Here is a 27427-nt window from a genome sequence, read left to right as displayed (position 1 = left end):
CACCATCCCGGCCTCCAAGGGGCCTGGGGAGCCCAAAGACCCTTCAGCTTCCACTAGTTTACTCTGGATCCAAGTCTCACAGGTGGCCCCTTCTAATCGGGTGACTTTAACCAGTGTGTTTGGGGAAGGTAGTGACAACAGGCCCGGGGCGAGGGACTGAAGGTCTCCTCCCGCCCATCTAGAGGCAGGTCTCTGGCTGGCTGGGCTGGGTGGGGGGCCCAAGAGGGCGGGGTGGGGAGCGGAAGGGGGCGTGACCGAGGGGCGGGGTCTCCTGGGTCGAGGGGCGGGATCTCCTGGTACCAGCCAGAGCCAGCCGTCGCCTCCGGGACTTCAGTCCCCGCAGACGCCTCGCAGACGGTGAACAGCCACAGGCGCCAGGCCAGGCAAAGCGGGTGAGGAACTGGAGCTGGGAACAGGGGAGGGACCAGCGGGTGAAGGGGAGGCCCCTGACTCAGGCCCATTGGCGCCTCGCAGAGGACGGACGTGCAGTGGTGGGCAAACTTCGCATCTCCCTCTCTGGCCTCAACGAGTGTTTGGAGAGCAAGAAAAGTGGGCTGGGGGCTTGAGGGCGCGAATCCAGGCAGACGTGAACGAGGGAGTGCTTTTCAGAGTCCAAAACGCGGGAGCCTCCGAGTCCTCCGGTGAGGGGCATGTTGGATTTTCCTGCTGTCTGAAAGAGGGAAAAGGGGTGAATGATCACGGGTGATGGCTCAGATGCCGTCACCAGGTGGCAGGAGGCCGGGTGTCAGGACACCGTGTTTTCTCAGGCACATTTGTGTAATGCCAAGAGACCCGGGAGGCTCTTCCCTGCCGGCGGAGTCCCCCAGGTTGACGGGAGTGACCCCCAGATCACCCAGGGTTAGGGTATCCCCGCTGAGCACAGCGCCTGGCTGCGGCACACCCACCAGCAGGAACCGCAGGCTGAACCTGGAGGAGGTACTACTGAGAGACTGGGAGGCAGTCCAGGCAGGAGGGATGGCATGGTCACAGGTCTGGAGAAGGGAAATTCAGAAATGGACACACCTTGGGGAGCAGGGGAAAGGTGGCGGCACCGAGGAGCGGTGGACAGGTGAGGCCAGGGAACTCGGCAGAGGCCTGAGGAAGCAGAGCCTTGGCAGAGAACACCAAGCAACACAAAGAAGCCACCTGGTCCTGAACTTCCCCACCCCCGCAGGGACCCTGAGCTCTGTTTCGCCCCTCTCTGGCCAGCGACTGCTGCTGCCTCCTCCTCTCCCAGCTCTCCAGAGCAACAGTGTTTCCTTGCTTCGGTCCTGAAGGGGCTCCTGGAGACCATCTGTTGTGCAAGTAAATGTCGTCCCTAGTGGGAGGGCCACCTGGGCTTCCAGCCCACTGGTTGGTTCCCAGCTCAGTGGGGTCTGGGAGCCAAGCAAAGGGCAAAGGGACCCTGCAGAAATCCAAGGGGGAAGCAAGGCAGGATGCCAAGCTGCTTTCCTGTGACTTTCTTTCCTCAGTCCATGTTGGCCTGCCTGTGACCCCTGCTGTCAGTCACCTGCTCTGTTGGATCCAGGATGGCACCGTGGCGCTACTGTTTCCTCTGCCTCTTGGTAACTTCACCTCTGGGAGGGCGATGCCTGGGAGGAAGTCAAGGGGACTCACAGCTTCAAGGGTTCCAAGTGGCCATCCCACCTCATGAGGTCACTGCAAAGGTTATGAAAGATAAGCCCTGGCACAGATGGAATAAAAGCACTCACTAAGGGCGACCCCTCTTACTCATCAGCCCGTTTACTCCTCACGCAGGGAAAAGGTTCAGGGCAGTGAAGGGCCCTCCCAAGATCCCACTCTGAGTGGTGGGATTTGAATTCAGGTCTGACTGCAGAGCAGAGCCTGCAGCTTCCACTGAATGCCCCCTCCCACCCACCCCCAGAGTAGGCATTCAATAACAGCTAGTGTGCGGGGAGGGCTGCCCCACTGCCACCTGTCTTCTTCTCTCCCAGATCAGAAATCTCTCTGGGACCCCCTCCAATTCCTCAGGTGAATCAAGGAATCCTTGGGCCCCAGGTTGGTATGAGGGATCCCCCCAGGGAGGGTCCCCATCCCCCAGCTAAGCAAGTCTGTGATCCAAGGGATGCATTGGCTTAGAATGCAAAGGAGGGGAAGAATGACATTTAGTTTCACCCCCACCATACCAGGCCCTGCGAGGAAAGCTTCACTGGTTTCCATCTCATTCCTGCCATTGTGCAGATGACGAAACGAGCTCGGCAACAGGACAGGACTCAGGGGGCCATAGACATGGCGGGGTTCAGCCCCATCCAGCCCGAATGACTCCAAGCCCAGTGTCTTTAGCTCTGCCCAGCCCTGGAAGAGTCAGATGCCCACAAAATGCACCCCCACCCATCTCTCCTATCGTTTTTAGCCCCCGTGGCCCCCGGCGAGGTGGTGGAGACTGCAGGTGGGGTGTGCAAGTTCTCTGGACAGCGACTGAGCTGGTGGCAGGCCCAAGAGTCCTGCGAGCAGCAGTTTGGCCACTTGGCACTGCAGCCCCCTGATGGGGTTCTTGCTTCAGGGCTGCGCGATCTGGTCTGGGTGGGCCAAAGAGAGGTGCCTCTGCGGAGACCCCCTCAGAGGCGTGAGTGTGGGCCCCTGGGAAATGGGAGCAAGGGGCAGAGGCTCGGGGGACCTTAAGAGATAGGAGCCCACAGTGACAATACTTGCAGAATGAGCTGGGAGTAAGATCCCATTGCATCTCCAGGTTCCCTTGCCCTGGACTGGACGTCGGGGTTTGACTCTTGGGCAGGGGAACGCTAGCCCGCATTTCCTCCTTCCTGAGGTGGGGAGGTACCCCAAAGCCTGGAAAGACCCCGCCGCTAAGCCAAAGGGCAGGAGCAGGACCGTGTTCACAGGGGAGGAAACTGAGGTCGCGGCCCACGTGTCCCCGCAGGTGCGCGCACCACTGCAGTGCTGGTGTTTGGCGAGAAGACAGCTGACCGCGCGGCGCGGCTGCGGAGCCCCCTGCCTGAGCTGGCGGCGCTGACCGCGTGTGCTCACGTGCAGTGGGACTGTGCCTCGTCCGACCCCGCCGCGCTCTTCTCCGTTGCCGCGCCCGCGCTGCCCAACGCGTTGCAGCTGCGCGCCTTCGCCGAGCCAGGGGGCGTAGTGCGCGCTGCGCTGGTGGTGCGTGGGCACCACGCGCCCTTCCTCGCAGCATTCCGCGCCGACGGCCGCTGGCACCATGTGTGCGCCACATGGGAGCAGAGGGGCGGGCGCTGGGCGCTGTTCTCCGACGGGAGGCGGCGCGCTGGGGCGCGGGGACTGGGCGCCGGCCACCCGGTGCCGTCCGGCAGCATCCTGGTGCTGGGCCAGGATCAGGACTCCCTGGGCGGTGGCTTCTCGGCGCGTGACGCCTTCAGCGGCAACCTCACCGACTTCCACCTGTGGGCGCGGGCGTTGAGCCCCACGCAGTTGCACCAGGCACAGGCTTGCGCGCCCCCCCCAGAGGGCCTGCTCTTCCGCTGGGACCCGGGCGCCCTGGACATAGCACCCTCGCTGCTGCCCATGGTGTGGGTGCGCCTTCTCTGTCCCGGTACGACCCGCCCCGCCCCGCCCCGGCCCCACCCGGTGGTCCCGAATCCTTCCCTTCCGAACCTGGAACTCGATCCACCCCTTGCCAACCAAGCCACGCCTAGCTCTGGCCACGCCCTCTCCAGGCTGTCGTGCCTGCGAGCTCCAGCATAAGCCTGGTCCCAGCATAAGCCTCCACCTTACCCCTACCCCGAGCTGGCCACAGTGTCCCTCTCTCAGGTTTCACATTGCCCCCTCACCCCGGGGCCGTGCATCCTGGCTCGCCAGGGTGCGCAGGACCCCTAGGGAGCCCTAACAGCTGCCCCGCGCCTGCCAGTGCCCTCCGAGGAGTGCCCTACGTGGAACCCGGCACCTCGCAGTGAGGGCTCTGAACTCTGCCTGGAGCCGCAGCTCTTCCTCTGCTGCTACCGGACAGGTGCGCCCTGGCTGTGCCCCTGGGCTCTGCTGAAGGGAAAGCCGATGTGGACCAGAGTAGACTGAGAAGGGGTGAGCTATTGGCAAAGTCTGGGAATTCAGAATCATCTCAGAGCTTCAAGGTCTCCATGGAGTCTAAGCCACAGAGCAGTGGGTTCAGACGGACCTGAGGGTGAATCCAAATTGTGTGACGTTGGGCAAGCTCTTTTGCCATTCTGTGCCTCAGTTTCCCCATCTAGAACACTGTGTGTAAGACTCTGGACACACAGCCAGCAAGGTGCTCTTCCTTCCCTGGGCAGCACGTGGTGGGTAGAGGTCGCTGAACAGGCTGGCACCTCTGGGCAGGGGTATTGCCCGGGGCCCAGCCTGGCATCCACTCCTTTGCAGAGACCTATCATCGGCTGCAGGATGCTCAGTCGTGGCCTGGCCAGGATGTTATCAGCCGAGTCAATGCCTTGGCCAATGACATTGTGGTGAGCTCCCTTTCAGGGGCTGGCGAGCCTGGGGGCTCTGTGGGTCACCTCGCTGCACCTCAGTTTCCTCCCCTGTAATGGTGTGGCTCCTGGGGGGATCCCCGCATAACAACCAGACCCAGAGTCAGTGGCTCCTCTGCCCACAGCTCCTCCCGGACCCCCTCTCCGAAGCCCATGGGACCCTGTCCCCAGCGGAGGCCTCCAGCTTCCTGGGCCTTCTGGAGCATGTCCTGGCGATGGAGATGGCTCCACTGGGGCCGGCCACACTTCTGGCTGTTGTGCGCTTCCTGAAGAGGGTAGTGGCCCTCGGGGCTGGGGACCCTGAGCTGTTGTTGACAGGCCCCTGGGAGCAGCTGAGCCAACGCGTTGTATCTGTGGCCAGTCTGGTCCTGGAGGAGCAGGTGGCTGACGCATGGCTGTCCATCCGTGAGGTGAGGCTGGCAGGGCTGGGTGGGCAGAGGCCTGGGCTGTGGTTCCAGCCTAGCCACCAGCTGGTTGTGTAGCTGTGGCGGAGTCAGCACCTAGCTCTAGGCTCCATCTCTGCATCTATCGGGAGAAGCTTCTCTTTTGTCTATTTGATAAGTTTAATTTCCACAAACAACTGCACTTGAGGCTGGGCGCAGTGGCTCATGCCTGTAATCCCAGCACTTTGGGAGGTTGAGGCGGGTGTATCACATGAGGTCAGGAGTTTGAGACCAGCCTGGCCAACATGGTGAAACCCTGTCTCCATTAAAAATACAAAATTAGCCAGGCCTGGTAGTGGGAGCCTGTAATCCCAGCTACTCGGGAGGCTGAGGCAGGAGAATCACTTAAACCCAGCGGGTGGAGGTTGCAGTAAGCCGAGATCACACCACTGCACTCCAGCCTGGGTAACAGAGTGAGACTCTGTCTCAAAAAAAAAAAAATTGCACTTGACCAATAGCTTCTGTAGTTAAATGAAATGATTAAGAGCCACCAGTCAGTAAGAGCCTCCCCTATCTCCAAGAACCTGCTGACCACCTTAAGTGGGGGATCTATACGGAGTGGACAGTCCACCTTGTCTGCCTAAACAGCCCAGACACTCTGGACAGCATGAGAGGTGCTGTCCAGATGGAGAGGCTGTTGGAAATCTTGTACTGGCAGAAGTAGCTGTCGGCCTGGGAGTGATCAGTCCAGAGCAGGGGAGGAACAAGAATCATGAACAGTGCCTGCAAATTATCTGGGGTTGAAGAAGCAAACCTGGTACCCCTGGTGGGCCTCAGAGGACAGATTTGGGACTAGGACATGGGGGTAGGGGAAGACGGCGTAACACAGGAGGCTGGTTCTTTTTTTTTTTTTTTTTTTTTTTTTTTTTTTTTTTTGAGACGGAGTCTCGCTCTGCCGCCCAGGCTGGAGTGCAGTGGCCAGATCTCGGCTCACTGCAAGCTCCACATCCCGGGTTCACGCCATTCTCCTGCCTCAGCCTCCCGAGTAGCTGGGACTACAGGCGCCCGCCACCTCGCCGGGCTAGTTTTTTGTATTTTTTAGTAGAGACGGGGTTTCACCGTGTCAGCCAGGATGGTCTCGATCTCCTGACCTCATGATCCGCCCGTCTCGGCCTCCCAAAGTGCTGGGATTACAGGCTTGAGCCACCGCGCCCGGCCAGGAGGCTGGTTCTATGGAATGATTCGCTATGGGTAGTGAGCTCCCCATCCTGGGAAGTGTGCAAGCCCATAGTTGATTAGGGATCCGAGGCACTGCAGTAGACTGGGGAGAGCCAGATTGAAGCTCAGTTTTCTTCCCTGGGGAATGGGGATGATCACACCAGCCTTGCTAAGGCAATGGAGAGGCATTAGGGATGAACAGTGTGACTTGCCCAGCACAGAGTAGGTGCCCCATGAATGCAGATTCCTCTCCTCCCTCCCCTGCTCTCACCACTCCCACCCATGGCTTTCCTTTTGCAATCTCGGTGTTAAGCAACCATTACAGGTCTAGCACTGAGCCACAGCGAAGGGGTAGGCATGGCCCAGCCTTCCGAGTGTGCCCTGGCTCGCAAACAGGAGGATGGGGTGGCTTGGGAGATAGAATTGGATAGGTCGAAGGAGGCTGGGGCATGCAGGGCTTCGAGTGTCAACCTGAGGACCCAGGACTTGATCCTGGAGTCCTTAAAGAGCCACGGAGGGTCTGGAGAGGGTAGGACCACCTCCCAGATCATGGAGCGTTCATTCCAGCACTCAGGGCAGGCAGCAGTGGGGTGCAGTGTGTGACAGGAAGCTGAGATGCAGCATCCTCCCAGGTGGTTGGTGGGCCTATGACCCTGGTGGCGAGTGTGCAGCGCCTGGCAGCCCTGCTGAGCACCACAATGACCTCAGAACAGCCCCGAATGCGCATCCAGCACCGCCATGCTGGTGAGCCTGCACCCACCTGCCCACACGGCTGGACTCAGACCTCCCTCCTCGCCCTGGTGACTGGGAGCTGTCTGCACTTCCACAGGCACTCCATTCTGTTTCCTGCCTTTGCCCATGCTGTGCCCTGAATCCAGAATGCCCTCTCTCCCTTGATCTCCTAGCAAATGCCTATACATCCTTCAGAACCCCGCGTGGGCATCACTCCCTTTAGGAAGCCTTCCCGTTTTAGCTCTATCCTCCACCGAGAGACAGTTCCTCCCGCCTCTATTACCCCAGAACCTTGAACGTGTCTCTCATTGCATTTCTGGCAATTACATAATGGGATTATCTCCCTCCACGGGACACTCCCTAAGTGGTAAGCCGTCTCTGCATCTCGGGGCCAAGCCCAAGTACATACTCGGTGAATGTTTGTAGCCTGAATGGGGGTGCACCTGTGGTGAAGCTTCAGGTACAAACACGTGTCCTTTGGGCTCCCATCAGTTTCTGGTGACTCATCAATATTCAGGTCCTGCCTCGCGGTGACCACCACCCCCCCTTCTCAGTGACCCCTTCCCCTGGAATTGGAAAAGTCAGATTTGCCTTGGGCAAGTTGCTGAACCTCTCTGAGCAGGAATGGTGGACTCTGAGGCCTATGGCAGGAAGAGAGAGATCCAGACCCTGCTAGCTGGGCTGGCTCAGCAGAAAGACCTCACTCCGAGGTCCAGCCACCCAGCCCCGTTTACCCCCAGGCCTGGAGGTGCGCAGCTTACGCTTGAGGGAGGCCAGCACGAGGGGCTCGTTCTTCACAATGCCCGGTGGGCGTCCAGAGGGGGCCGGCCATATCCACATTCCTGCAGGTGAAGCGAGGCGACTCCTCAGAAAAGGTGGGTGAGGATGAGGGGGTGTCGAGAGCCCTGTTGGGTTCTGGGTCAGACCTCAGCTCTAACCATTGCTAGCTGTGCTGCTCATCTTTCAGAGTCTCAGTTTGCTCATCTGTAAAATGGGCACATTACTACTTGCCTTGTGGTTTATGAGGTTAAAAGCACCCACCACATAGTGGTGTTCACTTAGTCTCCTCCACGGAACCACGCACATCTTCCCTTGGGAGTGGGTAGTGGAGGGAGACCCCCTATGCTTGATGCCATGCAGTGGTGGGGGATTAGGGGAAGGGGCAAAGGGCCTTGGAGATGTGAGGTTAAGCACATAGACTGTGGCTGCTTGGAATTTTGCCTGTTCCACTTCTTAGCTGTGTGATATTAGGGAAGTCATTTAACCTCTCTGAGCCTCAGTTTCCCTATCTGTAGAGTGGGGAGAGCATCACCCTTAGGGCCAGCTGGTGGTGCTTGCTCAGCCACCGGGTGGTGCCTTAGTGCCCCTTCCACTCAGCCAGGCCTCTCTGGAGTCACCGTGATCCACAGCTGGTTCACCTCCAGAGTCTTCCAGCATACCCTAGAGGGGCTGGACCTACAGCCCCAGGCCCCTGCCAGCTCAGAGGAAGCAAACAGGGTGCAGAGGTGAGTAGGCGCCACCTGGAAGGTTGTGAGGGCCTGTGTCCCCTCCCCAGGAAGGCCAGAGCCCGCGTTCTGGTGGGTGCATGTGTCCTTAGCAGCCCAGGGCCCGCCGTTTCCCACCTCTGCCCAACACACACACACTTCCGCACCTGCCGGAGGTGAACACGGCTCAACTCCTGTCTGGGGTTCTGGCTTCTGTGTTGGGACTTACCCAAGTTACCAGCAAGTCCTTAAGGCAAGACTGAACCAGGTGCCATAATTCCTGATACCTCTTTGGCCACAGAGGCTGCCACCTCCACCTCAGGGGCCTGAGTGACATGCCCCAGCCAGGCACCATCCCTCCTCCACAGCCACCCTTGAAAGCTCCCATTCTGCCCACAGGTTCCTAGGCACCCAGGTGGGGTCAGCCATCATCTCCTCTGAAGTGTGGGACATCACTGGAGAGGTCAGCATGGCCGTGACATTTCATCTGCAGCACCAGGCCCAGGTACTGGGTGGCGCTTCTGGGAAGCAGCCATCCTGGTGCATGTGTCCTGGCTCAGTTCCCCCAACCCCCAATATTTATTCATTGGACAACCAAGGCCTACTAATGCACACAAAATGTACCTGCAAGTCACCTCCATTGTCCTCAAGGGAATGGGAAGGGAAGCGATTGACTGCAGGGGCACCTTATGGCAGGTGGCATTAATGAATGGCGCATTCATTACTCCTCCAACTGTGTACTTTATCCACAGCTTGATTATTGGCCCCAGTTGTAAGTGGCAGAGCTGGGATTTCATTCTAGGTCTGCGTAACTTGAAAACCTGTTAGTTCTCGGCCGGGCGCGGTGGCTCAAGCCTGTAATCCCAGCACTTTGGGAGGCCGAGGCGGGCGGATCACGAGGTCAGGAAATCGAGACCATCCTGGCTAACACAATGAAACCCCGTCTCTACTAAAAATACAAAAAAAAAATTAGCCGGGCGTGGTGGCGGGCGCCTGTAGTCCCAGCTACTCGGGAGGCTGAGGCAGGAGAATGGCGTAAACCCGGGAGGCGGAGCTTGCAGTGAGCCGAGATAGCGCCACTGCACTCCAGCCTGGGCGACAGAGCGAGACTCCGTCTCAAAAAAAAAAAAAAAAAAAAAACCAAACCTGTTAGTTCTCATGGAGTCATTCACTGCGGTGTGTGCAGTGAATTCATTCATTCACTCTCTGCAGTGTGTGTGCAGGAGCCTTCACATATGAATGTGCTTCATACAAATAAAAATAACCTAAATGTCCATCAGTAGGGGACTCCTTTAAAAGTTTTGTAGGTCTGGGCACGGTGCCTCATGACTGTAATCCCAGCACTTTGGGAGGCCGAGGAGGGCGAATCACTTGAGGTCAGCAGTTCGAAACCAGCCTGGCCAACATGGTGAAACCCCATCTCTACTAAAAATACATAAAAGTTAGCCAGGCATGGTGGTACACGCCTGTAGTCCCAGCTACTGGGAAGGCTGAGGTAGGAGAATCGCTTGAACCCAGGAGGCGGAGGTTGTAGTGAGCCAAAATCACACCACTGCACTCCAGCCTGGGCGACAGAACAAGATTCTGTCTCAAAAAACAAAAAACCAAGTTTTGTAGATATATATGGTCAGCCCTCCATATGGGAGGGTTTCACCACCAAGGATTCAAGCAACCATGGATGGAAAATATTCAGAAAAAATAGCATCTGTACTGAACATCTATAGACTTTTATTTTGGGGGTCATAAATAAGACAGTATAACAGCTATTTATATATTTATATTTTATTTCCTAAGCAAGATAGCATAACAGCTATTTATATAGCATTTAAGTTGTATTAGGTATTACAAGTAATCTAGAGATGACTTAAAGTATACAGGAGCATGTGTGTAGGTTATATGCAAATAGCATGCCATTTTATATAACAAACTTGAGCCTTGGCAGGTTTTGGTATCCTTAGGGGTCCTGGAACCCATCTCCTGCAGGTAATAGGGACCAAGTGTGCAATGGAATAGTCAACTGAAAGTTGTATAGGGATTGGGATATTTCTGTATAAACTGACATGGAAAGATCTCCAAGATATGTTAAATTTCATTTCACGTTTAATACACAAATTTATTCTCCCTTCTGAAACACTGGAATGTTTCAGAGAAAGCTACCTTCTTTGCTCACAACCACTAATCTTGGACACACACACACACACACACACACACACACACACCACTGCTTATCAGTCTCTTGTATATATCCTCCCAAGACAAAAAAAAAAAAAAAAAGTCAAATTGATTGAGGCCAGGCATGGTAGCTTATGCTTGTAATCCCAGCACTTTGAGAGGCTGAGGCAAGTGGATCGCTTGAGGCCAGGAGTTTGAGATTAGCCTGGGTAACATAATGAGAACTCATCCCTACAAAAGAATAGAAAAATTGGCCAGGCAAGGTGGCACAACATCTGCAGTTTCAGCTACTCAGGAGGCTGAGGCAGGAGGATGGCTTGAGCCTGGGAGTTCAAGGCTGCAGTGAGCCATGATCACACCACTGCACTCCAGCCTGGGCAACAGAGCAAGACTCCGTCTCAAAAAAAAAAAAAAAAATCAAATTGATTGAAATGTCTAAATCTACGTATGCTAAAATGCATCCATGTTAAGCATACAATTTGACAAGTTTGGACCAGTGTATATACGTGTGTACCACTGCCCCACTCAAGGTCTAGAACATTTCTACCTTCCCAAAAAGCTTCTTTGTGCCCCTTCCCAGTCAGTGTTCCATGCTGCTACCCCAGGAAATCACTGACCTGCTTTCTGTAACCGTAGATTGTCTTTTCTTTTCCTTTTTTTTCTTTTTTGAGACGGAGTTTCACTATTGTTGCCCAGGCTGGAGTGCAATGGTCGATCTCGGCTCACTGCAACCTCCGCCCCCTAGGTTCAAGCGATTCTCCTGCCTCAGCCTCCTGAGTAGCTGGGACTACAGGCATGCGCTACCACGTCTGGCTAATTTTGTATTTTTTTTTTTTTTTTTTTTAGTAGAGATGGGATTTCTCCATGTTGGTCAGGCTGGTCTCGAACTCCCGACCTCAGGTGATCTGCCTACCTTGGCCTCCCAAAGTGCTGGGATTTGCAGGTGTGAGCCACTGTGCCCAGCCCTGCATCTGTCTTTTCTAGCGTTTCATGTAAATGGAATCATCTAGTATGTGTTGAGGCCTGGCTTTTGCTCAGGTCCCATTGTTGAGAATCATTCATGTTGTTGCACGTTTCAGTAGCTCATTCCTTTTTCACTGCTGAGTAGTATTCAGGTATATGGATGTACCATGATTTGTTTTTCCATTTACCTGTTGACAGAGATTTGATTTGTTTTCAGTTTGGGCTACTATGAATAAGTCTGGTATGAACACTCATATACAAGTCTTTTTGTGGATACATGATTTCTCTTTACTAGGTAGATTCCTGAAGTAGACTTGCTGAATTGTTGCATAAGTGTATTTTAACTTCCTAAGAGACTGTCAAACTGTTTTCTAAAGTGGTTGAACCATTTTTACATTCCCACTAGCAGCGTTGGAGAGTTCCAGTTGCTCCACACCTCTGCCAACATCCTTGTCAGTGTTTTTAATGTCATTCATTATAATAGTCATGTATTCATATCTCATTGTGGATTTAAGCTGCAATTCCTTGAAAACCAATGATTCTGGGCATCTCTTTATACACTTATTAAGCTGTCATATATCTTCCTTTGTTAAATGCATCTTCAAATATTTTCCCCAATTTTTAAATTATTTGTTTATTATTGAGTTGTAAGAATTCTTTATATATTTTGGATACAAGTCCTTTGTTAGAGATATGTCTTGTGAATAATTTCTTCTAGTCTGTGGCTTGCTTTTCGTTTTCTTAATAGTATCTTTGGAAGATAAGTTTTTAATTGTGATGAAGTCCAATTTATCAATTTTTGTCTTGCATAGCTCATGCCTTTTGTATCCTATCTAAGAAAGCTTTGGCAATCCAAAGTTCACAAAGATATTCTCAAGGAAGTTTATCACTTTAGCTTTTACATGTAGGTGTATAATTTATTTCAACTTAAGTTCCATATATTATGAAGGTAAAAAGGTTGAAGTTCATTTTTTTCCATATAGACAACCAGTTCCAACACTGTTGAAAAGATTATTCTTTGCTCCCGTTGAATTTTCTTGTCACCTTTGTTGAAATGAATTGTCTGTATATGTGTAGATCTATTTCTGGGCTGTGTGTTCTGTTCTAGTGATCTATATGCCTATCCCTATGTTAATTTCATACTGTCCTGATTAATGTGTCTGTATAGTAAGCCTTGAAATCAGGTAGTGTATCCTTCAACTTTGTTTTTTGGGCTTTTTGTTTGTTTGTTCGTTTTTTGAGATGGGTGTGATCTCTGGGTGTCACCCAGGCTAGAGTGCAGTGGTGCGATCTCGGCTCACTGCAGCTTCTGCCTCCCAGGTTCAAGTGATTTTCCTGCCCCAGCCTCCAGTAGCTGAGATTACAGGCACATGCCACCACGCTCCGTCAATTTTTTGTATTTTTAGTAGAGACAGGGTTTCACCATGTTGGCCAGACTGGTCTTGAACTCCTGACCTCACACGCTCCATCCGCCTCAGCCTCCCAAAGTGCGGGATTATAGGTGTGAGCCACTGTGCCTGGCCTAACTTTGTTCTTTTTCTTTTCTTTTTTTTTTTTTTTTTGAGACAGGGTCTCATTTTGTTGCCCAGGCTGGAGTACAGTGGTATGAACACAGCTCACTGTAGATTCAACCTCCCTGGCTCAAGGGATCCTCCTCCCACCTCAGCCCCAGCCCTTCAAGTGGCTGGGACTACAGGCAATCTACCATGCCTGGCTAATTTTTTTTTTTCTTTCTTTTTGTAGAAACAGGATTTTTCCATGTTGCCCAGGCTGGTCTCAAATTCCTGAGCTCAAGCAGTCCACCTGCCTTGGCCTCCCAAAGTGCTGGGATTACAGGCACGAGCTACCACACCCAGCCTTGTTCTTTTTCAAAGTTACTTTGGCTATTCTAGATTCTTTGCATTTCCATATATATTTTAGAATCAGCTCATAAATGTCTATAGAAAACCTACTAGTATTTTTATTAGCATTGCATTGACTCTGTATATCAATTTGGGAGAACTGGCATCTTTCAATTCATTATCAAGACATAGCTTTCCATTTATTTAGGGTTTTTACATTTTTTTCTCAGTGATGTATACCTTTCAGTGAACAGATCTTAGAGATATTTTGTTAAATATATTCCTAAGTATTACAAAGTTTTGGATATTACCAGAAATGGTATTGTTTTCTTAATTTTAAACTGTTCGTTGCTGGTATATAGTAATATAATTGATTTTTGTACAATGATATTATATTCTGCAACCTTGCCAAACTCACTTAGTACTTATAGTAGCTCTTTTCCTGAATCTCTAGGATTTTCTACATACATGCTCATGTTGTCTGCAAGTAAAGGCAGTTTTTGTTTCTCCTTTCCAATCCATGTCTTTCTTTCTTCCTTTCTTCCTTCCTTCCTTCCTTCCTTTCTCTCTCTCTCCCTTCCTTCCTTTCTTTCTTTTTTTCTTTCTTTCCTTCTTTATTCCTTTCTTTCTTCCATCCTTCCTTCCTTTCTCTCTCTCCCTTCCTTCCTTCCTTCCTTTCTTTCTTTTTCTTTCTTTCTTTTTCTTTCTCTTCTTTCTTTCTTTTTTCTTTCTTTCTCTCTCTCTCTCTCTCTCCTTCCTTCCTGCCTTCCTTCTTCCTTCCTTCCTTTCCTCCCTTTTCTTCCTTTCCTTTCTTTGTTTTTCTTCCCTTGTTGCACCAGCTAGGATCTCTGGATCAATGTTGAATTGGGTAGTGAGGCCAGCCATCCTTGTCTCATTTGTTATCTTAGAAGGAAAGCATCTAGACTTTCACCATTAAGTGTGATGTTTGGGCTTTTTGTAGATGTCCATCAAATCAAGTTCCCTTCTCTTCGTGATTTGCTGAGATTTTTTTATCATGAATGGCCTTTGAATTTTGTCAAATGTTTCTTGCACATTGATATGATCATATGGTTTTCTCATTTATTTCATTAATCTAGTAAATTGCACTGACTGATTTTCAAGTGTTAAACCAACCTTGGATTCCTGAGATCAGTGTAATTTGGTTATGGTTATATATATCTTTTACATATATTGCTAGATTCAGTTAGCTAGTATTTTGTTGATGATTTTTGTGTTTATGTTAATGAATAATGTGTTCTATAGTTTCCTGTACTGTCTTCCTCTGGTTTGGGTGTCAGATTAATGCTGGCCTCATAAAATGAGTTGGGAAGAGTTCTGTCCTCTGTGAATGTTTGATCAGCTTCACCAATGAATTCCTCTGGACTTCGTGTGTTCTTTGTGGAAAGATTTTTAATTGTGTGTTCTGTTTCTTTGATTGATACAGGTTATTTGGGTGTTTTATTTCTTCTTGAGATGGTTTGGTAATTTGTGCCTTTCAAAGAATGTGTCCATTTCATCCAGGTTGTCAAATTTCCAGCACAGAGTTGTTTATACTATTTCCTTATGATCCTTTTCACATCTGTAGACTCTACAGTGAAGTTTTCTTTTTCATTCTTGGACAGTCTAGCTAGAACTTTGTCAATTTCACTTATATTTTTATTTTTATTATTTATTTATTTTTGAGGCAGTCTCTCCCTCTGTCGCCCGGGCTGGAGTGCGGTGGCACCACCACAGCTCACTGCGGCCTCGACCTCCTGGGATCAAGCGATCCTTCCCGCTCACCCTCCCAAGTAGGTGGTACTACAGGTCCGTACCACCACGTCTGGCTAATTTTATTTTGTATTTTTCACAGAGACAGGGTATAACTTTGTTGTCCAAGCTGATCTCAAACTCCTGGGCCCAAGTGATCCCCCTGCCTCAGCCTCCCAAAGTGAGCCACCATGCCCAGCCTTGTTTAATATTCTAAAGGATAAATTTTTGAGATATTGTTTTTATATATTAATAATTTAAAATATGTTAAAATAAAAATAAATAAAAGCAATGTGTTACTCATTGTGACAAATTCAGAAAATATAGAAAAGGATAAAGACAAAATGTTATTACCCAGAGATAACCGCTATGAACATTTTGGTGCATTTTACTTAAGCTGTTTTCTGGGCACATAACACTATATATATTTATTTCCTTTTGCAAAATGAAAGCCCTTGCTCTTTCAGTGGAGCCATGCAAAGCATGGCGCTGTGTAAATCTTGAGCAGGTTAACCCTCCTCTCTGAGCCTCAGTTTCCTCATCTGAAATTGCATGAATTTATAGCTATCTCTTAGGTTGCTATGAAGATCAGCTACAATAAAGGACATGAAAGTGCTTGGCAAGACACAAAGTGAGGTGTGATTACCATCACCCTCGCCAGTCAGGACAGATGGCCCAAGTCCCAAGCTCAGGCTACCTTCACTACCTAGACTGGGGCTGGTACCACTAGCCGCTTGATGTGTCTTCACTGCTTAATGACATGTTATAAAATCTATATTTTTGTCATTGTTTAATTACAAAAGAACTAACACATGCATCGTAACACATTCAAACCCAGACCTAACCACTGTTAAGTTCACTGTGTGTTTGCTCCCACACATGCTATGTGTGTACGTGTGTGTGTGTGTTTTCACAAGTATGCAGACCTTAATTTTTCACATAAATGGGCTTATATCATGCCCAATGTTGTGAATTCTTCCTTTACTGAACAACGTATCACAGAGATCTTTCCACATCAGTAGCCAGAGGTCTGTGTGTTCATCTTACCAGAGGCAGTATCCCAAGGAGAGGAGAGGCACAGTTGCTTAACCACTCCACAGTGATGGCTGCTTAGCTCGTTCCCAGTTTTTCCACCTTCCACACCAGAGAGTCTGCACTCTCCTCCCTCTGCCTCCCCTCTGCCCCTTCATCCGCAACGCATGGTGGGCAACCCCCCGGTCCCTAAAATGCAGAGTCCTTGGCGTCCCTCCATTCTCCTGGTCTCTCTCCTTTCCCATCCACACTCACACCTGCACCGTGCTGCTCAATCCACGCTCATGCACCTGCCCTGTCCCTGTCTCCTGCCTCCAGACCTTCCGTCACAAGCTGGTGGAGCCTGTCTGTGCTTTCTGGAACTACAGTATCAGGTTAGTTTCCATTTCCAGGTTTTTTTTGTTTTTGTTTTGTTTTGTTTGAGATGGAATCTTGCTCTGTCGCCCAGGCTGGAGTGCAGTAGTGCAGTCTTGGCTCAATACAACCTCCATGTCCCTCAAGCAATTCTCCTGCCTCAGCCTCTCAAGTAGCTGGGATTACAGGCGCCCGCCATCACTCCCAACTAATTTTTGTATTTTTAGTAGAGACAGGGTTTTGCCACGATGGCCAGGCTGGTCTCGAACTCCTGACCTCAGGTGATCCACCCGCCTTGGCCTCCCAAAGTGCTAGGATTACAGTGAGCCACCGAACCCAGCCTTTAAGATGATTTTTTAAAAAGATGTCCACTCTGCTTGGGGATGAGGCAAGACTTACACATGGTTTTGACCTCCGTTCACCATCTGCCTTTCAGGGTGACTCCAGGCTCCTCCCAGCTCTAGGACAAGCTGGGGCAGGAGGATGTGTTACCCAGCAGGTAGTGAGCTCCCTGTCATGAGAGTATGTGCAGGAGGAAGCACTCACTCTGTGAGATGCCTAGGAAGGGACTCATCTGTCAAATGGGTGTTGAACTTGATCTATCTGAGGCCAGGGCCCTAGGGCTCTTGAAGGAGCAGAGCAGGCTCCAGGGATTAGCCCGGCTCCCTGCCCTGGATCTTTAGCTGAGGTAGGGAACCTTGGTCCCAGTGGCTCAGTAATTAATGATGTTGATAAACAGCGATCACTGGTATCAGCCCCGCCCTCCTACCATCCTAAGAATTTCAAGCATATTTTATAGGTGAAAAACTGAGACCCAGGAAGGGGCGGTGACTCCCCAAGGTCACGTAGCTGGTTAGAGGCAGGGCGGTGATGGGCCCCAGGCTTTGCGGAGAGCCTTTCCCCTGCTTGCTCCTGGCCCCTCACCCCCTTGTCCACCTTATCTCAAGAGCCCTCTGTTCCCTCCCCATCCCCCAAGCCCATATACAGGGGGTGCCTGGGCCACCACGGGCTGCTCCGTGGCTGCCCTGTACCCGGACTCCACCGCCTGCTTCTGCAACCACAGCACCAGCTTTGCCGTCCTGCTGCAAATCTATGAAGTACAGGTGAGTGCCTGGTGGGAAGCGGGTGTCAGGAGGGGGGTCCTTAGCTGGAGGTGAAGAGAAGAGCCAATAGGTAGTAAGAAGAAGCCTCTGAGGGATGCCAGCTGTCATAGATTGTGGGGGACAGGGCTGAGCGCAATAGTTCATACCTGTTGTCCCAGAACTTGGGGCGGCTGATCACTTGAGCCCAGGAGTTCAAGACCAGCCTGGGCAACATGGCGAAACCCCATCTCTACAAAAAATGCAAACATTAGCCAGGCATGGCGACTCGCACCTATAGTCCCAACTACTCAGGGGGCTGAGGCAGGAGGATTGCTTGAGCTCAGGAAGTCAAAGCTGCAGTGAGCCAAGATCATGCCACACTGCATTCCAGTCTGGGTGATAGAGCAAAACCCTGTCTAAAAATAAATGAGTAAATAATAAATTGTAAACAGCTTGTTGAGGGGAAACTCTAAGGGGACATCAGGAGGGGCTGGACTCACTGGAGCTGGAAAGGGGCCCTGAGTGGTCACTTGCTGAGAAGTCAGGTGAGATGGGACCTGAGCCTCAGGAATGCTGGGGTCACCTGGCATGTTGAGGGGCACGTTAGAAAAACAGGTTACCAAATGCATTTTTCCTGTAAAGTCAAGGCCAGACATGGTGTCTCCCACCTATAATCCGACCACTTTGGGAGGCCAAGGCAGGCGGATCATTTGAGGTCAGGAGTTGGAGACCAGCCTGGCCAACGTGGTGAAACCCCATCTCTACTAAAAATACAAAAATTAGCTGGGCATGGTGGCCCGTGCCTGTGGTCCCAGCTATTCAGGAGGCTGAGGCACAAGAATCACTTGAACCCAGGAGGCAGAGGTTGCAGTGAGCTGAGACTGCGCCACTTGCACTCCAGCCTGGGGGACAGAGTGAGACTCTGTCTCAAAAAAAAAAAAAGAAAAGAAAAGAAAAGTCAGAGCGTGGATGCTTTTCCACATCACGAACGATCCACCCACAGCCCCATTCTGACGACACTCCATGGTCCCTAGGATCCCTCCCCGTGAGCACATCGGTCAGCGCTCTTAGTAGCTGTCCAGTCGGTGGAATCTGGGCCAGTTGGGGTCAGTCTAGGGAGAGCCAGCAGGAGAGAAGGACATGCTCACACCTGCTTATTAAATGCCTACTGTGTGCAGGCCTGGGCCCTGCTGGCTGCTGCTGCACTGCAGACGTGAATATGGCATGGGGGGCCTTACAGTCACCAGGCAGGGCGAGGTCTGGCCTGGGTCGGGTCTGGGTGGTGCCAGGGGGTTTCTCTGTCCCTCCACACAGAGAGGCCCTGAGGAGGAGTCGCTGCTGAGGACCCTCTCATTTGTCGGCTGTGGTGTGTCCTTCTGCGCCCTCACCACCACCTTCTTGCTCTTCCTGGCGGCCGGGTGAGGAGAGCTCACCACCGTAGCCTGGCGGCCTGGGCCCTCCCCGCCTCGCTCAGGCCTCCATGTCCCCATCGGTCGGGTGTCCATCCTTGGTCCCGGCAGAACCTCGGTCTGAGCCTCTCCTTAGGATGTGCAGGGTCCCCTGTGGAGCTGCTTTCTTTCCCTCCACCTGCCCAGGCACAGGGGACCGGGCAGGACAGGGGCCTGCGGAGTGTGGGGACCAGCAGTGGTCTTGTTAACGGACTCCTCTGTCCTCTCCAGGGTCCCCAAGTCGGAGCGAACCACAGTCCACAAGAACCTCACCTTCTCCCTGGCCTGTGCAGAGGGCTTCCTCATGACCAGCGAGTGGGCCAAGGCCAATGAGGTGGGCGGTCAGTGGGTGGGCTGGAAGCCCAGGGCAGCCTGGGAAAGTGCCTGTGGGTTTTTCTAGGGTGACCCCCTGCCCCCCACCGTTTTCACTTGGCTCCACCTCCCTGGGGAGGAGCAGGGCCCAGGGAGGAAAGGCTCCAAATGGTGGAGCGGGGCCCAGGCTGCTGCCCAGAGGCCTCACCCGCTGACACTTCTTTGGGTTGGCAAGGCCAGGCTGGGCACAGGGCTGCGGACACCTCGGACCTAGGTGGGGATCCCCACTCTCCCCCGCTCCCACAGGTGGCATGTGTGGCTGTCACAGTCGCAATGCACTTCCTCTTTCTGGCGGCATTCTCCTGGATGCTGGTGGAGGGGCTGTTGCTGTGGAGGAAAGTGGTAGCGGTGAGCATGCACCCGGGACCAGGCATGCGGCTCTACCACGCCACAGGCTGGGGTGAGGCCTGCTCTGCGCCCGCACTCTCTTCTCCCCAGCTGTACCTTGCATGGCCGACCCTGCCATCTAACACGGCCCCACGCTCAGCACTCAGCACCCAGCACCACTCAGCATCCGGCATTTAGCATCACCCAGCACCCATCATCACCCAGCACCCATCTCTGACATGACCTCAATTTCCTCAGTCCTGTTAACCTCCAATTTACCCAAGCCCTTTCCTCATAATCCGTCTCCACTTCCCAGCCTCCCCTCTCCATCCACAGTGCTATCTCTCCAAATCTGAAGCCAGCCAGTTGCCCAGCCTCCATCTCTGGAGACGCCCAGCTGTAGCTTCCAAAGCAGCCTCAGCTCTCCCCACTCCCAAACTACTGTGGCTCCAATGCCACCCCAACAGTATCAGAGCCCCCAGCCCTGCTCCTTGGACCTCCCCAGTGGCCCAAGTACAACCTCCAGTAGGGGACAGCTGCAGCTTGGCGGGCGCGGTTCTGGGTCCTGGAGAAGAAAGAGCAGGTGACCCGGCCTTGGACCCCCTTCTCCCTCCCCTAGGCGTGCCTGTGGGCATTGTGGCAGTCACCCTGGCCATGCTCCCCCGTGACTACGTGGCCCCCGGACATTGCTGGCTCAATGTGCACACATATGCCATCTGGGCCTTCGTGGGGCCTGTGCTCTTCGTGCTGACTGTGAGCTGGGGACCTGCAGGGGAGGGGCGTGTTGGGGACGGGGAAGGCCTCTCACCCACTGACCCCAGGTCTCCAGGCCAACACCTGCATCCTGGCCCGTGTGGTGATGGTCACCGTGTCCAGCGCCCGCCGCCGTGCCCGCATGTTGAGCCCACAGCCCTGCCTGCAGGAGCAGATCTGGACCCAGATATGGTGAGGCCCCAGAACAGGGGGGCCAAGAGGAAGCAGGAAGTGCAGGGTCAGCCGGCACCAGGCATGAGGCTCACCGGGCGAGAGCACGTGCAAGTCTGTGTCCAGAGCGTGGCCGTGTGGCCATGCCCGAGTCTGTGTTGAGTATGTGGGTGCATATGTGTCCCTGCATCTGTGTCACACATGCTCGGGCATGTCAACTTGTGTCAGCATGCACCTATGCACCCATGCACCCATGCGTGTCACATGTGGGGATGGTCACTGATCCGTGTGAGGGAGCTGTGGACATCAGCCACTGTTCGAGGGGTGCACTGCCTACGGAAGGTACTGATAGCCTACAGGAGACAAAGTAGGGGAGACCCTCAAATCAGGGCTAGCCCCAGACGTTCAGGGTTAGCTCCAGAAGTTCAAGTTCAGGGTGAGGACCTGGGTCCCTGTTCCTGCCAAAGACCCCCATCGCCCTCCGGGGTCACGCTCTGCAAGAGGGGGACCCCGCCGGCCTCCTTTCCCAGCCCTGCCTCCTTGCTGGCTTTCTCCTTCCCCACCCATCCTCCACCAAGCACAGGGCAGCCCAAGCTGGGGGGGATCCCCGAAAAGCCAGGGAACCCCAGGGCCCTTAGAGAGGGAGAAGGGAGTCCTGACCCCATCCCTGCTGCTCCCACTGCTCAGGCCTCGGCCCCTGCTCTGAACAGCTACCAGCCCGTTCCTTCCAGCCAGGCTGGGGGCTGGGACCCCATCTCCCAAGTGCCACTACCCTACTTCATGCCACCTCTGTCTCTGAGGAGGGGGCAACAAAGTCCAGTCAAAGGTTCTGGCTCTCTCTAAGTCCTGCTGAGCCATGGCCCTAGCCCTCAGCTGCCACCCCACTCCAGGCACTTACAGGTGCTGCTCTCCCTGGAACCCTGCGGGGAGCTCCCCAGGCCTCCAACCCCCGTCAGCCCTGCCTGTCCTCCTACAGGGCCACGGTGAAGCCTGTGCTGGTCCTGCTGCCCGTCCTGGGCCTGACCTGGCTGGTGGGCATCCTGGTGCACCTGAGCCCCGCCTGGGCCTACGCTGCCGTGGGCCTCAACTCCATTCAGGTACCTCCAGCCCCAATCTTCTGGGACTAGGCCCTGATATGCATGAAAGCTCGGAGGGGACGACCGAGGTGTCAGGGACTGGGGCGGCGGGTGAGCCCTCCATCATAGGAGACATTCAACAGCAACTGGGACATTCTCTCTAAGAAGGAGTTTTGAGTGTGGGGGGGAACAGGCAACCTCCAATCAACCAGCAGTTCATGCAGGAGGCTCCTGGGGCCCCTCTGCCCACTGCGGAGACTTAGGCCCAGAAAGAGGGTGTTAAGGCTCACTGTGCTTGGACACTCAGGGTCTGGCAGAAATTCCAGCCCCTTAGCTGGTGCCAGAGCCACTTAGTTCTTGCCAGGAAGCTGGGGAGGGGATGCAGAGCATCAGTCACCTCCCGCTTGGGGTCTGCGGCCTGCTGGGATAGCCGTTTAGAAGAGGTTTGGTGAGGAGGTCTGTTCATGAGGCTTCGGGAAAGGGCCCGGGCTCCCCGGGTCTCTCAGGGCCTGTGTCAGGGAGGGGGCCAACTAGGTCCCTCTTGGGGGATTGGCAGGTCTGTGGAGGACCAGAACATTAACCGCAGTGACAGCCAGGGGGTGGGTGCTGGGAGTCAGGCAGGCCCACCGAGGCCCTTCCTGGCCCCTCCCTTTCCCTTGACCTCCCTGGACCATTCCGCCAGGCACCTCTCCCTGTCATCTGCACCTCTTGCTCCCCGCTTTCCCGGCCCGGGTCCCTCTCAGGGCCAAAAGGTGGGTGGGCGAGGGCCCAGGCTGGACTGTGCCAGGCTCAGGAAGTCAGGTGCAAACTCCACCCAGGGTCCGTGTGCCCTCCGAGCTGGGGATCCTCCATCTTTTCCTTGAAGAATGGGAGCCAAGGCGGTAACAGCCACTCACAGTGCCTGGGTGCTCCCTCTGAGCCCCAAGCCAGGCTCCTATTTTTATCTCTCAACAAGCCTTGTAAGTGGGGAAACTGAGACCTCATGGGGTCACCTGCCCAAGGCCCCCCAGGAGGCAGCATCAGTGCTGGGACACCACTCCAGAGTCTGTGTTCTCAGCCACAGGGCATCCAGCTGACTGCAGATGGGTCCTGGCTGCTCCCTGGGAGCATGCTTGGACCCAGTTACTCATTCATCCGTGTGCTATTCACAGCTCGCCTGGTGCGTACCAGGCACTGTGCTGGGTGCCAGGCCACAGCAGGGAACGAGGTAGCAAAAAGCCCCTGTATTTGTGGAGCTGCCCTTGGTAGAGCAGAAAAACCATGGCCACGATGAAGAAATGAAGTGTTCAGTGAGGGGACGAGGCAGGGGAGCCCTCTTCCAAGCCCCACGCCCCCCAGGGCTTCATGGCTGGGTTCAGTCTGGCTGGCCCCTGGCAAGGCTTCTCCACCTGTCACATGGTGGGGCAGGTGGTGGCATCTTGTTGCCATGGCGATTCCTCCAGCTCTTTCCCAGGTGCCCCTCTTCACATCATGGGGCGTTGGATCCCTGATGCTCTCCGTCCTCACCTGTGCCCCTCAGGTGGGCAGAGACACAGCCATGGGGCAATGCCACCGTCGCACCGTCTCAGCTCCCTCCCGTCACTTCTCATTCTTTCCTCTCTCTCTGTCCCAATCTTGGTCTCTGAATCTTCTCTGGTTCTGTCTCTCAGGCTCCCCCTCTGTCACTGTCCCCCTCTCCCTGTGCCCCTCTCACCCTCTGGCCATGGATGTTTTTTCTGGCACTGACCCCACCTGGCTCTTTCTGGGTCTGTCTTCATGTTTCTCCACTTCTCTCCTCTGTCTCTCTGACACCGGATTGTTTTTTGTTGGTTGGTTTGTTAGCTTTTTTTTTTTTTTGGAGATGGAGTCTCATTCCAAGTGCAGTGGCACAATCTCGGCTCACTGCAACCTCTGACTCCCAGATTCAAGCGATTATCCTGCCTCAGCCTCCTGAGTAGCTGGGATTACACACCTGGATAATTTTTGTATTTTTAGTGGAGACGGGGGTCTCACCATGTTACCCAGGCTGGTCTTGAACTCCTAACCTCAAATGATCCTCCCGCCTCGGCCTCCCAAAGTGCTAGGATAACAGGCATGAGCCACCTTGCCCAGCCCTCTGACACTGGTCTTTTTATCTCTGCCTCTCCATCTCCATGTGCATGACCTTCTCTTGCCCCTGCCTAAGGCAGCCTCAGATCACCCTTGAGATGCTCACCTGGTGAAGGCAAGGAGAGGCTGCCTTAGGCAGGAGCTCAGAAGGCAGGAGTGGGGTCTGGGCCCTGCCGCCGACAGTCACATGACCCTCTTGGGCTCAGGGCCCTGTTCTCTCAGTCCCTCTCCCCAGGCACAGCCTTTCCCTTCACCTCTCCTTTGGTCTCTCTCTCTCTGTGTCCACCGAGGTCTCTCTGTGTCTTCCCCTCGCACTCCACCTCCACCCCTATCCCCCTCTCACTCTCCGTCAGTCTTGGGCATAAGTTGGGTACATCCCACTCTTAGGAGGGTGACCAAGTGACCAGGGAGGAGGCCTGGGACTCAGGGATGAAACTCTGCCCAACCTCATTCACTCTCTGTAAGTAATTTGTATCCTTCTGGCCCCAGTGCCGGGTTGTGTCGAGGGAGAGCAAAGCCTCACTTCTATAACCAGCCATAGCTCACACTTGCCCTGGTGGACAGAGCCTTGTTGTGAGGCCTGGAGAAGTGGCACCAGGCCTCCGTTTCAACATCTAACTGAAGGGGATCAGATTCCCACCTGCCTTATGGGATCATCGTGGAGTTTGGATGACATAACATTTGCCAAGGCTACGCACAATACCTGGCACGTGCTAGGAATCCCACGAGTGTGAGCTCATTGTTTTGTTCAGTTGTTCAACACGCACTCCCCTAGCACCTCCCCGTGCCCTGGCTGGCCTGCACGCTGGGGGACGTGGAGATGCCCAGGGCCAAAGAATTCTGTGACATTCTCAGCCTGAGGGAGAGGCAGACATTAAAACCACACAACCACAGTGTGTCGTGACTGAGGCCGAGAGAAAACGAGCCTTGGTCAAGGCAGTGTGGGGACAGAGGAACAGCTCATCAGAGGCAGAATGGGCCACCTGGAGGGGGTCACTCTCAGCCAAGACCTGACAGCTGTATGGAGAGGGGGAAAAGAATGTTTTAAGCCGGGGGAGGGGCATGGTGGGGTCAAATGGCGGGGAGACATGAGGGGTAAGGCTGGTGAGAAATGGGGCAGGAGGGAGTGTGGGGGGCAGAGAGCATAGGGTCCTCAAAGCTGTCGTAAAGAGTTCAGACTTGGCCGGGCGCAGTGGCTCATGCCTGTAATCCCACCACTTTGGGAGACTGAGGCAGGTGGATCACCTGAGGTCAGGAGTTCAAGACCGGCCTGACCAATATGGTGAAACCCCGTCTCTACTACATACAAAAGAATCAGCTGGGTGTGGTGGCAGGTGCCTGTAGTGCCAGCTACTCGGGAGGCTGAGGCAGGAGAATCGCTTGAACCAAGAGGGCAGAGGTTGCAGTGAGCCAAAATTGTGCCATTGCATTCCAGCCTGGGCAAGAAGAGTGAAAACTCTGTCCAAAAAAAAAAAAAAAAAAAAAAGAAAAGAAAAGAAAAGAAAGAAAGAAAAGCTCAAATTTTGTCCCGGGCTAGTTGGGAGCCATGCAGGGCGTCAGGCAGGTGCTGGTGTTCTTGGGTCGGCATTTGGAAAGATGCCTTTGGGTGGTGAGGAGTGGGTAGAAGGAAATGGGACGGAGAAGGCAGTGCAGAGGCTACAGAGAAAGAACAGGCTGGGCGTGGGGACCTGGGAGTCTTTGGGGTCTGTCTTGGAGAATGGGGGTGATGGTATCACCTCAGTTGGTGCCTGGGCACCAGGGAGACCAGCCAGGCTCTTGGGCTCCAGCTTTCAGCCCTGGGAGGCTGGAAGGCCCCAAGGAATTCCAGGCCCCCACCTGTGCCCTCCTGCCTGGGCCGCAGCACAGAAGAAGCTGCCTGTGACACTGCCCGGGGGGATCCCAGGACAGCCTCAGGGCTGGACCACACTGGAGCTTAGGACCCATTCCTCTGTCCCCCACCCCCAGCTCCTGGTCCCTCTCCATCAAATGCGGAGAATGAATCCACCCCCGCCACAGACTTGCTGCGAGGGTCAAGTGAGGGCCCAGATGTGATGGTGCAGGGAAGGTGGTGGGGGCCTCTTGGTCCCACGGTGTGGGAAGAGGGAGCCAGCTCCGCCCCAGCCACTGTGTGAGTCCCTCACAGGCAGCACCTCCCATCCCCTCAGGAGCCAAGTCCCGGCCTCATCTCCCCTTTCCAGATGAAAAGACGGAGACTCAGGGAGGTGAAGGCCACTCAGCTAGAGGCACAGGGAGAAGGCACTCCCAGGGCTGTTGTCCCAGGACCTGACTTGACCTTGGAGCCTCAGGAAGGTGTCCCCTCCTAACCCTACCGCACAGCATAGCGAGGCGGTGAGGATGGGGCAGGCCCAGGGTGGGGCACAGAGGACTGGAGTCAGAGAGGCTGCCTGGTGAGCAGAGGCTGAAGGTTGGGGTTGCATGGGACAAAACCCCTTCTGGTCCCCCGTCCTGCTAAATGCCACAGCTACCCCTCCGCAGGCAGGCACGAGGGCAGGGCCGACTTACTGCCCATCAGCCTGTCTCTGGGTATCTCTGCGAGTGTCTCTGCCCCTGCGGGGCGCCAGGACCCCAGGCAAGGCCAGGCTGTGGGGGATGGGGTCGGGGGCTCAGGCCTGAGGCATCGCCCACTCGCTGGGTCTGTCCTCAGGGGCTGTACATCTTCCTGGTTTATGCTGCCTGCAATGAGGAGGTGAGTCTGGGGGCGCCGGCTGCAGGGAGGGGGGTCTGAGGGGTACGGAGGGTCCCCGACCTGACCTCCAAGCGTTCCACCAGGTGCGGAGCGCCCTGCAGAGGATGGCTGAGAAGAAGGTGGCCGAGGTGCTCAGGACACTGGGGATGTGGGTGGGGGCGGGAGGCCCCCAGAGCCAGGTCCCAGCCCCCACATCCTCTCCTTTCAGTCCTGTGCCAGCCCTGCCAGCTGGGGGACCAGCCTGAGGCCCCCAGGTCCCTGGGAGGCAACTCGAGGGAGCCCCATAGCCTTGGCTCCACCCCGGAGACACGCGGCTCTCAGAGGTACTCTCAGCACCCAGGTGGGAGTGCCGCCCAGTGCCTCAGTTTCCCCAGCACTCAGGCAGAGCTGGGAGGACAAGCGCAGATCCTTTTAGTCCATCTGAAAAAAGGAAACCAGGGCCCAGGAAACCCTGAAACCCTGTGGCTTGAGCAATGTCCTGTCACTCATTCCCCACTGCCAGGAAACCCGGGCTCCTGGGGCCTGGCCCAGGCATAGGCTTGTCCAGGGTGACCTTCCCTGGGGCTCCATGCAGAAGGGTTTGGGGGATTCCTGGAGATGGTGAGTAAATGAGGTCGGGGCTCTGAGGCAGGGCATGGGTTGAATGACTTCGAGGCCAGGCCAGAGGTTCCAATCCTAGCTCCCAGTCACCTCCTGTGTGCCCCTGGGCAAGTTCCTTTCCCTCTCTGGGCCTCATTACTAATCTGTGAGGTAAACCTTGGAGTGGATTCTTAGAGTATTGGATCCTGAGGGCCCCACTCCCAGGATGGGGGAGCAGAGAGAGCTCTCCCTGCCTTCGTCTCTGAAAAGTTTGCATTTTCCTCACTAGGGACCTATGGCCCTAGAACCCCCTCAGCCTTCTCCTCCATTGCAAACCCGGAGAGACAGGTGAGGCTGGGACAGCGTGGGTCACACAGGGCTCTGCTAGGGGGCTGGCAAGGCCAGCAGGCAGGGTCAGGAAGCCACAGGGCCTGGGTAGGGCCGGGAT

The 27427-nt window shown here is 54.3% G+C and overlaps 1 protein-coding gene across 1 annotated transcript; it reads left to right on the top strand.

The window, feature by feature from the left end:
- The first annotated feature begins 332 nt into the window (after positions 1 to 332).
- Positions 333 to 27427, top strand: ADGRD2 (adhesion G protein-coupled receptor D2). Its single transcript, XM_065530088.2, has 23 exons — positions 333 to 392; positions 1175 to 1305; positions 1473 to 1565; positions 1956 to 2019; positions 2375 to 2587; positions 2900 to 3541; positions 3857 to 3955; positions 4342 to 4427; positions 4574 to 4858; positions 6682 to 6793; positions 7522 to 7656; positions 8163 to 8286; positions 8665 to 8770; positions 17324 to 17479; positions 18773 to 18876; positions 19138 to 19240; positions 19525 to 19678; positions 20225 to 20358; positions 20435 to 20550; positions 21506 to 21626; positions 26359 to 26400; positions 26484 to 26528; positions 27269 to 27427. The coding sequence occupies exons 3-23, from the start codon at positions 1530 to 1532 to the stop codon at positions 27329 to 27331; spliced, it is 2940 nt and encodes a 979-aa protein (XP_065386160.1). The 5' UTR covers positions 333 to 392; positions 1175 to 1305; positions 1473 to 1529; the 3' UTR covers positions 27332 to 27427.

Source organism: Macaca fascicularis, chromosome 15 (assembly GCF_037993035.2).
Source record: "Macaca fascicularis isolate 582-1 chromosome 15, T2T-MFA8v1.1".
Lineage (NCBI taxonomy): Eukaryota > Metazoa > Chordata > Mammalia > Primates > Cercopithecidae > Macaca > Macaca fascicularis.
This window is presented reverse-complemented; position numbering and strand designations above follow the sequence as displayed.